The sequence below is a fragment of the Liolophura sinensis genome, chromosome 8 (assembly GCF_032854445.1).
Source record: "Liolophura sinensis isolate JHLJ2023 chromosome 8, CUHK_Ljap_v2, whole genome shotgun sequence".
Lineage (NCBI taxonomy): Eukaryota > Metazoa > Mollusca > Polyplacophora > Chitonida > Chitonidae > Liolophura > Liolophura sinensis.
The window spans coordinates 25,951,511-25,963,509 of record NC_088302.1 but is presented as its reverse complement, the minus strand read 5'-3'; the positions used below and the strand labels follow the sequence as shown (position 1 = coordinate 25,963,509).

The 11,999-nt window shown below is 38.8% G+C and overlaps 1 protein-coding gene across 1 annotated transcript; it reads right to left on the bottom strand.

Annotated features, from left to right (window-relative positions):
* Positions 1 to 4,285: 4,285 nt before the first annotated feature.
* On the bottom strand, positions 4,286 to 8,547 carry LOC135472713 (uncharacterized). The gene is made up of 3 exons (XM_064752351.1): positions 8,524 to 8,547; positions 6,695 to 7,077; positions 4,286 to 5,193 (listed from the first exon to the last, which is right to left on the bottom strand). Exons 2-3 carry the CDS (start codon positions 7,065 to 7,067, stop codon positions 4,295 to 4,297), a joined length of 1,272 nt encoding a protein of 423 aa, XP_064608421.1. The 5' UTR covers positions 7,068 to 7,077; positions 8,524 to 8,547; the 3' UTR covers positions 4,286 to 4,294.
* Between the last annotated feature and the right edge of the window lie 3,452 nt (positions 8,548 to 11,999).

Genomic DNA, 11,999 nt, shown 5'->3' with positions numbered 1-11,999 from the left:
ATACACTTTAGAACAACTGATTCCAGATTTCTTAAAGACGTACATGTACCATGTCACGGCGTCCGCATCATAAAAATTTCGATTTATACGCCAGCATGAGCTGGACTTGAACTCACATCGACCGCATTGGTGAGAGACTCCTGGGTCATTACGCTGCGCTAGCGCGCTAACCAACTGAGCCACGGAGGCCACCTAAGGGAGCTTTAGTCTTTGTAGTGTGTGGAAATGCATATGATGCAGGACAGATCTAATAAAATACTCTGTATTTTCGGCAAAAATACAGTTTACACCTTCAAAATGTACCACAAATTAAAACAAAGCGCATTTCAACATTTTATCTACAATGCTGTTTTACATAATCTTAATTTTTAAAGTTCGTGTTAATTTTTCACAACTGGTAACTGCAAAATTCAAGTTTAATATATGTCTTAATAGACTAGGGTTCTGGTCCTTGTCTCCAACTACGTAAGTTCTGTCATGGTTCCAAAGATATGTCGACTCTTATTAAAAAATACTACAAGAGTCGACGTTGAAAATTATGTTGAATATTTTCTGCTGTGTAATGTAATAATATAATCTGCTTTCATGAAGCAATTTGTCTATCGGGCATTATTACAGTATAGCGACAAGATTAGCTTATTCATTTGTTTGATTTGAGCTTTACTATGACGCCGTATTCAAGGATATTTCACTTATACGACTAAACCGACAGTATTACGTTTGGGGGAAATCGAGCAGAGCACAGAGGAAATCAACGACCATCCGCAAGTTGCTAGCATAATTACATGAATTAGTTCCACATCTAAAATATTATTAAACACAATTATATATATATATATATATATATATATATAACTTGCGAATGGTCGTTGATTTCCTCTGTGCTATTATTATTATTATTATTAGACCATTATTATAAGACATCTGCCAAGTATACGTGTTTATAAACACTTATACAATTTTGTTAAGTTCAGTGTGAATTAAAAAGTAACAACGAGCAAAATTTTAGGACGCCTTCTCTGTTAAAATTTTACAAAAACATTTCCACGGAAATCACATACTTATAAACCATTAATGGTGGCTTTTGTTGTAAGACAACGCAATTCCACACAAATTTTAAGCAAGTAAAAGTAATTAACATTTTCGTTGAAAAATACGCCTGGATTAACCATATACCAACAAAAAAAGGTAGGACTATTACATGAATATCACAAATTATAAATGTCTATTAAAATCACACACCTTGTTACTTAAGGCTATAACACCAACTGATCACTGTGAACAAGAAATGTGGTCTAAAAATCTGTTAAATTTTACAACAAAATCTGATTTCTGGGTGATGATAGAATGTATTATTTTGTTGCAGCAGATTATTCCGTTAAATATGGCACACTTATTTTGTTACGTCAATAAAAAAAAAAGATTGTACTAGACTAACACAATATTATGTTGAACATAACACATTATTATGAATAAATAAGAGAACTCCAACATCATAACGGACTTCTCCACTAAAATTGAGAGATTATTTTTTTGAGTGTACAAATTTCTCCAAAAATATCATACAAATCACACATGTATATATTGTGTGACTTTCGAGTAACCATTTGCTGCAGGATAGAACAGAATGTATTGGTTCATATGTTTTAATTGTAGTGTAGAATGTACGGGATATAAGAAATAAGACTTCCATCTATTAAAAGGCCCATCGCACATGATTCAAAGTATTCAGTCCCTTAGTTGACTATAGCAACCCATACAAAATCTTAGTTCTTGGGTCCTTATCTATCCCACGTCTTTGGACTTTAGACAAAATATAAGGAACAATGCTTTCTTTACAATATTTTGCTCTAGGAGGTCTTTACACAGATTCTTTACTACAGATGAATGTACTATCCACAATTTGAGTTCTTTCCATTTCTGCGTTGGATGTTTTAGCCCCATGCAATTTATGAAAAGCGTCTTAATTTACTTAATAAAAGACGAGGACTGGCCGTAAGATCAGGAAGTGGTTATTGGGTTAAGAACATGCCTTTCATATGTAGGAATATTTTTGTTTCCTACATAGTGTGAAATATGTAAGTCCAAGTATATGTTCAGAAATAACAAGACAAGGTCTGGTCTGACTAAATAAGTCTGACTTCAGTAAAAGACAGTTTCGAGATCCTAGACCAAGAAAGTATTGTTCATTGTGACATCAGTTACATTTAATAATCCCATATTGTAAGTTCTCATTTGACACTTACAATACGAAGCATCATTTTAAGCCCCGTAAGCTAGAGAGTTGCCTCCCCTTCACATTCTGTGTGGCCGTACAATCTTCCTCATGTACGCCTGTCTGAGGTTCCAGTGGGAATATATAACACGTCTAGACACACGTAAAGCTATTGTGGACAATTGCATGAAAGCTATTTAAACACACTGTGGGGATATCACAGCTTCAGTTTTTTTAGACAAAAATTACAAAATTTAGATTTAGAATCCAGAAAAAAAATCCAGCAACAGTGATACCCAGTGTAAGATATATGGGAAAATACGGACCTTAAAATGTGTATATCTGGCCACCTCTTTAAAAAAACAGCATGGAAAAAGATGTGAACCAGACACATATGTATTAACCGTGTAATACCAAATAATTGTCAATACATGTGCAAGTCTCATTCAAGGGAATGGCACACACTTATCCTGAGACTAGACCGTTGATTTTTTACCATAAGACAAAAGTAAATTCTTCAGAAACTATCGGTCCGCTTAGCCCCTCTTGCGAGTAACAGATTTACAACATTGGTCTTCCAATGCTCGGACGCCAGCTGTAGCGCACTCTTGCCATTTTTGTCCACAGCATTTATATCGACGCCCCGTTCAAACAGATATTTCACTATCTTACATTGTCCCCTTTCGTGCTGCTACCAGAAAGGCTGCTTCTAACGTAGTCATAGAGATTTCATCTGACACGGAGCAGAGAAACTTTATCGTCTTTGGATTGCCATATCTAGCCGCACTCACTAAAGCTCGCTCAATGGCAACTTTTGGCGGATCAGGCTCAAGAGAAACTCCATCACCTTTATGGCATTTCCTTTCGCAGCGTTTTCCATTGCATCAACAGCACACATTTTGCAAACATCCGGTTTGTGCTGATAAAGAAGTTGTAAAATGCCTATATGGTCAAACTGACAAGCTTCAATAAAACTCTTTGCCAATGCACTATCCGGCGGATTGAATTCCAACAAAAACCTGGTAATACTTATATCACCAACAGAAGAAGACCTTATCAAAGATTGATGGATATCAGTGTTTTCCGGTAATTCCTGGCCTACGATAAATCTGATGGCGCTTTCTCGACGAGATCCTGTTGCAGACACAAGGGCGTTTTCAATAGCCTGTTTGGAAATCCCCTTTTTAAACAGGGACTTAAGGACTTGGATCTGTCCCATTCCCGCTGCTCCAATGAATCCCTCATCTGTCCTAGCGGAGCACACGTTCTTTTTAAGACAGAAAAAGTGCTGGATTATCGCAGAATGTCCTTTCTTACAAGCTTCAACGAAAGCGTTTCCGACATCTTTATCTCTCGGACTATGGTTCATTAGGAACGACACCACGTGTTTGTGACCTTTGATGGTGGCGGAGAAAAGAGCGGTTCCCACCACGCTTTTACAGATGTCCGTTTCCATAGAGAACAGATGATTCACGGCTTCCCAGCAGCCATTGTACGCTGCATCATCCACGGCGATTTCGATCACTTTTCGGGGGGTGTTGCTGTCCAGCAACAAGGATAACTCGTCAATATGACCTCCACGCGAAGCGCCGACCACAGGGTGATAATAGGGATTATCACATTTGCAGCAGGCTCCGTTTGCCATGAGAAACCTTACTATTTCCCATGCTCCCACAGAGGATGCGCAGTACAGTAATGACATCCCTCTCCAGTCTTCTAATTCCATAAACTCTTTCTGCTTCCCTGAAGTTTTAATTACCTCGATCCAGGCACGTTGAAAAGCCTGGTCCTGAAGACAGGGGCTGCTGAATACCTTTGAGACCTTAGCGCTGCATTTGAAGACTTGTTTGGAAAAACTTCTCCGCAAGTTTCTTGTACTGACCTTTGTGAACAATAACGGCAGCTTCGTTATAGTTGCGTTCGTAGTTCTGCGGGCGACATACTGACACAACCCACTCGGCGTCGCTAAACTTCAGGAATGCACTGATATTCCCCTGACCGTACTCCATAGCTACCGCTTCAAATATGAATCGTGGGAGAAGCAGTACACATCGCCTTCATTTGCATTCTGGCCATGATTTAAGAATGTCCGATAAGGCTCTCGGCACATTTTTTCAGCTGACCAAAAGGACGTGTTGCTTCAACGATACCACATGAGTCAAGCGCACAGTCTACCATATCTTTCGTGACTGCAGAGGCATCGCTGGCGTTAAACTGGTCACAGCCAAGGGCCCCCCCACTCAGCATGATAACTACAAGGACTGAGAATTTCCATGGGGAATTCTCCAACATTTTAGCCAGCTCTTTTGCAAGAAGACCAAATGGCCTCCTGAAGGTATCAAGCAGTCGGTCAAAAGAGAGGTCTTTGAACTCACAACTACTCACAAGTTTACAGCAATAGGGAAAGGCAATCGGTGACTCCAGCTCTGTTATAGAGATGATGTCAGCTTCAGACAAGCTCGGAAATTTCTCATCGAAATGAAGCCTGAGCATTTGTCGTTTTTCCTGAGACGTTAACCTCTGTGATGCCAGCTCAACTCTATAAGAGAAAAGTTCCAAATCACTCAAACATTTATCACAGTCTGCCCAAATATTTTTTCTGGATGCAAATGCGATTTTGACTAGTCCACTGAGTAGGTATTTCTCCAAAGACTTCCCAATTCTGACCCAATTATTCACAGAGTCCTGCTGTAAGTAAGGGCCACCAAATGGATCATCACAGACGAACAGGAAATGTTTATCTTCCGTGTAGTTCTCTTCTATTTCCTCTGGCCTGGTAATCTCCAAGGGAGTGAACTCTTGTTGAGCAAGATGTAACGTAAGATGCTTTAGTAGAGCGGTTTTCCCTTCTCCTGACCCGCCCAGTATGTTAACAACGTTGTGCTTTTCTAGCATGTCTTTAGCTTCAAAGTAGGCCTTTGTTTCCACAAATAAATCATCTTCCTTCTTGCAATATTTGACATAGGCTTCTGATTTTCCTACAGATGAAACATAAAAAATATCCATTTACAGGTGACAAATGAAAACAATAAGGAAGGCGAAGGAGAAGTCTTTGGTTATGTAAACCTCAAATATGGTGCACATCGAAGGCAATGCGATCACCACCATATTAGCATTATTTATGCTGGAATTTTGTTTTATATTCGATTTTATATCTAGACATATATGTATATGTGGCAAAGAGTTTATGCTTATACTAATTTAAAATGATTTACTTTCGACAAACGTATATACAAATTTGACTTCAAAAGAGACAAAAGAGAAGAAAGGACATACCTGTGCATTCATATATACATGTACATAGGCCGAGTTATTAATATGTGTACCCGAAAAGTGTGGGGGTGATCGAGTGAAGGGTATGGGAAAAATGACATACCTGTGCATACATATATACACGAACATAAGCCGACATGTACAGAGGTAATTCTTTCCTTTGCAGTTATCTAGGACTATACAAGTAAATATAGGCATTCTCGAGTGTTTGGCATGAATAAAATATAGCAAAGGGTTAAAAAACGGTATTGTGGTTACTATACTGCACAAAATTATCCTAATATCGCTCCCAAATGTCTGATTTCAATTCCCGACGGATCGTCGATAATGTCTGCAATGTTAGAGTTTCATCGAAGGCTAAGGTTCTGAAATACATTTTAGAAGCGTATCATCCATTTTTTAAGCGCATTTACGCCTGTACCTCCTTATCTGTAGCACTGTCTGGCGCTAAAAGGTTAGTATCGCGTTGTAGAACATTCAAATAAATCGTAGACATGTCAAAAAACTATAACATTTCCAATTTTCAGAAATACAGAGGATGTTCACCTTAAAGGACAAGACAGCACCTGCCTAAAGATATTTCAGTCGAAAGCAGGATAGTCCAGCTTTCTGAAAAGTATCATACTTTATTATTTTAATGAGATTTATCCAAACTACATGTGGAACAAAATGACAATACTGCAGAAATGGCTGGCGTGAATCAAGGCGGCCATCGTGAAAATTTGATCCAATCAAACACTTTGATTTGTCCGAATTACCGGTACCAGCACGATCCCTCCGGAAGCTGTGACCTCAACCAGAAAAGTCCCGGCCGTGCAGCCAATTTCCGAAAAAGCTATGTATTAATTGGTCTTTCATCGGCACAGCCCACAACTTTAATCTGGCATAGGCTAGTGCTTAGAGTATTATACCGGAAATACCTTCGATGTTTGAGAGTTTGAGTAAACGTGACGTCAGCTGTTGTCAATAATGGAGACGTGCTGAAGCTGTGACAAGACGACATTTCACTAAACTTTTACTGGGTTGTAAAAATCAAAACAAAATATTTAATGTCAGTTTCAGATACTTTGAATGGTTGTGTTTCAGTGGACATAAACACTAGTAAAGTGCTGTCTTTCACTTTAAGCTATGTCTTCAGTGAAAAGTTAACCTATTCACATGTATATCCCGTAGAGTCGAATTTTGTAGTCAACCTAATCAACGTACCAGTGGTGTTTGACTGGCGATCCACATGCCAGTGCGTGATGTTGCCCACTGTAAAGTTAGATGAATGGCTGATACTACGAACATACGTTGTCATGGGGTCTGATTCTAGACCTTCCACGGGTGGGCTGTTCAATGCCTCTAACATTATTGGGCCTTGTGATATTCTCGAATAGCTTCCTGAGACGTCTGAAGGACCATGTGACGGTGACGCCCCAAGCGTGAGAGATGCTCTTTGATTTGGGCTCGAAGATGTACTTGCGACGATTATGCCAGTCCCAGGCTCTGAAGGCTGGATTATCATTGGTAAAGATCCTTGTGAAGGTGGTCTTTCCCCTTTTGGAGATTCCACTGATGACGAGGATGCCTCCGACATTGTGGAGCTGCTGGTGACCCCACATAAAATAGAAGCGGATGTGACAATGTAACACACAAAAAGGTAAAGACATTAACACAGAAACTTCTAAAACTGGCATCATAATCAATGACATTTACCGTTCGTATGATTTAACATTTCCTAAACTTGCAGTGGCATTTATTTCCCCCTTAGTATAAATTATAGATGTAAGAAAATGACAGATTTCTGAAGAGGGCTAACGTACACGAATGATTAAAATGATAAATGCTTAGGAATAAAACCTGTTTGTAAGTCTAATGAAAGCAGAGCAGCTGAAAATCGTAAAAACAGTCAAAATAAACAGAGAGTTTACATTTGATTTGTATTATATTCCTCCAAAAAGGCGAGTAAACACTGTGACATAGGTGACATGTAAAAATCCGGTTATAGAAACAAAACATGTTAAGATTTGTGTCGAACGCTGTATTCAAAAATATCTCATGAAACCATCGGTGGTTAGCATTACAGCACGGAAACCGCAGCAGCTCACAAGGTAGAGGATGTGAGGATGTGAGATCAAAAGAGTGTAAAATGAGTGACACAGACCTTACAGACATCTTCACTAAGATGGTAAAGGCTTCACTGAGCGCGCACACTTCAACTCGTTCTATGTACTTTCCGTCACGAATATTGGGATCACCCAATGGTTATAGGTATATAACCTATTCAACGACAGCTTAAGCTATTAACACGCACTATATGTAGGCCTACTACAGTAATCCATCAACTAACGTATACCTGCATGCACTTTACACCTTGATCACAGGAGCAATACGAAGACATAAGTATCTCCCTTTATGGCCAAATGGGCCGAGAGATATACTTAACAGAGCACACGAACAGCTGATAAGCTTTCAACATTGTTAGACTATGTGCGTGAAGTTACATACCAACACTTCTCCCTTAATAGGTGTTTTACGCCGTACTCACCATTCACTTATACGACAGCGACCAGCATTATGGTGGGAGGAAACCGGGCAGAGCTCGGTGATAACCCACGACCATCCGCAGGTTGCTGCCAGAGTTTCCCACGTACCATTAATCTTTATTAAGGCCCACACTTACAGTACTGAAGTGATTCAAATCATGATCTGCTGGTAACAAAACCTTAGGAAAGCTCAGCATATTAAACCGAAAGCAGTAGGAAAAATCGGTACCGTACCGTACAACTCTTATTACATATACAAGTAGGCTCACAAATCTTAGGTGGAAACAAAACAACGATTGTTCACGATTTATGACGGAATGAGTGCTATAGCCATCATGAGAACCCCAAAATTCGTCACAGATCGAAAAGGTTGTCATGTACAACGTAGGCGTATAAACTGTTCAACAATTGGTATTAAAAACTGGTTACGTTTGCATAGTAAGTCATACCAATAAAAGTTATACGAATGAATAACATGTTAATATGGTCAAGCTTTCAAATAATTACCTCACTACTTCTGTATTCTCTGAAATCCACACATCCGGGTTAACGACAAAGTAGTCGCCCCTTACATAGTGTACCATCCAGTTACTTCCCCTGAAAGAGTAAAAGCGTGAACGTGATTTGAGGTCTGATTTACTTTTCATTTTCATTTAGGCAAACAGTTGTGACAGGTTTACAAAGGGTAAAATATTAATTGTTAGACAGCTCTTAATTTTTTGTGATACATTCAATGTATCAGTGTGCATGACATTTATCACTTTAAAAAAAAAAGCTTGGGCGTCATTTCAACAAATTGACGCCCAGTGATTATTTGCGTATGTACTTATACATGTATATTGATGTCCCTCAACACACTGTGCAGTGCACTAAATACCGCACGGCCGTTGGCCTAAGCATTGCTTCAAGGGATAGTGTGTTTAGCACACAGTTATACATACAGACACCCAGCGATCTTGAAACAAGTGCATTGAATTAAATGTAGCCTACTAAAATAGACAGAATCTCTTTATATGATTCACAGTTTTCATAGCCCTACTCTATTGCACATTCACTGGGGCATGCAGTCATGGAAACGACCACTCTCACGTCACACAACCTTTTGTACTTTGCTACACTGTGCAAACAGTTTTGTCTACAAAGACACATACAGATACACGGAAAGAGATATGACCTGACGCCAACCGCTATGCGCGATGTGTCGTTTCCTGACACCATCATGGTAAATAGAAACTACTGCGCCAATAGGCCAATTTTATGCAACTTGAATAACCATTAAATATCTTGAGTTGTTTATCGGATGAACTGTGAACCTTGATCTCATGATAATTTCAAAAAGTTGTACTAATCCGGAATAAATTTGAACAACCAATTGCATAGTTGTAATGAACAAATGAATGAATGATTGTAGCTGAATGCCACCTTGGCAATATTTCAACCATGTCGTGGCGAAACATAGTTTGGTGATTGACATAAGCTACAGAGTGGTGGCATGAGTTAAGGTATGCGAATAATTTATTGACATCATCTTTTCTGTTGAAAGCCAAGAAAGTGTCATTAACATATCGTTTCAGTAGGGGGCGAAATGAAGGTTCTGTGCACAAATTGAAGGCAGAAAAGGTTCATTAAAAAAATCAGCCATAACAGGGGCAAGAGATGACCCCATTGCGACCCCATCAGTTTGCTCATAGTAACAACCAGTGAATTTAAAAGTCACATTACTGGTACATAATTGTAGGGCTCTTTTCAGTTGTCTTTTGTTGAGTGAATGCAAAGCTGAGTCTGAATTGGGAGTAACCCAGTCCAAAATTACGTTGATAGTTTGACTCACAGGAATGTTAGTAGAATGATGATGGTAGAACAATAGCCTACCTAGTTTTCAGTCGCGTTGATGCACATTACACTGTAACTGATGTCAATCAGCAAAGTGATCAGGTAAAAATTCGAAACATGGTAAAAGTGTTCAAATGCGGTTGGATAGAAACTTATCCGACGTTATTTGTGGCGAGAAATCGAATGGCACAAACCGCACTGCTCTCAAATCAACACTTTTAGCTGTAGCGGCGTTTAAAGCATGATTGACGTCACAATGGCGTACCCAGGAACGGCCCTTACTCCTTCCAAACCAAAAATTTGCTATTTTTCAGCCCCTACCGATTGTTTGCCTTATTCCACATCGTCTGGCACCTTCCTTTTGTTGGTCAATGTTAAATTGTATTTTTACAACAGACGCTATCAACTACTTTATGTTTTCTATATACAAATGCTGTGATGTATAGCGGTAAATACAGACAAAAGCATTGGGTTTGTCGTTGATTTGGAAATAACACCGTTGCTGGGTCAGTCAAATGAACTTGGTTCAAAAATTTGACATGTTCGGGGCTACCGTCAGCTCTAAAAGATATAAGGATATGAGCAAGGAATCGACACGTGTCGAAAAATTCAAAGAAAGTTCCCCTGATTTCCAAGGAGTACGAACGATTGCCGGGTACGGCATAGTGGCGTCATCCAAGTTTTATTCTTCGATAGAGCTAAACGTTTTGTTAGCAAATTGATTGTTTTGCACCATTTGATTTCTAGTTAAAGTATACGCTTCAGATGTATAGTTTTCAAACCGCATTTAAAGAATTTTACCTAACACGAATGTTTGCCCTATGACTTCAGTGAGTAACATAAGTTAAAACCAGGTGTATTACCTTTAGATGTATTGTAAAAGAACGCGATTGGTTGTTTTTTATTTTAAACATTCTTCTATAAGAAATGTGCCGTTCGGTAGCCCCGACCGAACATGTTATACCTTTGGGCCAAGAATATTTGAGTAACGAAGCAATTCTGTTATATCCTAGTGAAAGTAAATCCTATTGCTTATATGTAATACAAACGCGCCGCTCTTGTATAGAGGAATTTAAGTCATTTGATACGGTCGGCTCTAAGCAATATAATTTAACACTGAATCACATAAATTAGGCACAAAACGATGCGGAGCAAGGCAAAGAATCGAAATAACTTTCCCTGGTTTCCAAGAAGTGCGAACCGTTGCTGGGCACGGCATTGTGTCGTCATCCATGTATGTATTCATCGTCCATACAGCTAAAAGCATTGATCGGAAAGCACCATTCGATTTCTCGTCACAAAATACGTCGGAAAAGCCTCATTTAAACCGCATTTTAAGAATTTACCCAATAAGAATTTTGGTCGTATAATCCATTGATGTGCATATTTAGAATTTAAATATGGATCGAGATATGCAAAATATGTACTCTGATTACTTGCTTGTAGTCCTTAGTCGAAGACGATTAACGGCTTCTGTTGGTAAGGCAACAACTCTTGATAAAAGAGTTCAAATTCGGTTCTTGCTATTTTGGCTGAGGTTTGATATCAGGATGCTCGTCATATACCTTGCTGAAATATATAGAAATAAATTTTAATAAACATTAAATTAATATTCCAGCCAAATCCAGAACATCATAAGATTGATCTGAAGCACCAATCAAAGAAACAAAGTATACACTGAATGAAAGACCTGAAGATATTTAAGAACAGTGAAGTCTTAGCATGCAACCAGTTGAATGAAAATAAAGAAATGTTTTGTGTAAAGTCAATTATTTTAATGTGTATTTGACTTGTGGTTCTTACCTGTCGGGCACCAACATGTTTGTGAGATACATGTCCAGAGGTACATCATACAGAGACTTTGTCAAACATTGGACAGTACACTCTTGATATTTCGCTATAAATGCAATAAACAGGGCATCTCCTCTCGATTCTAAAATTGTACATCATTGCGTATCATGAGATAATGGACTGACTGTCACATAATTTTGTTTAGTCGGGTGCAGCTGATACTGATTTTGGACCTTTCATCAATCTCAGAGAATTTCACAGGTTTGCAGAGTGGGTATTTAGGACGCTCTCCACTTTGCTAGTCTCATGAATAAAAAGCTGACCAACGCTAAGCAAGTCAACTTAAACGATAATTAATC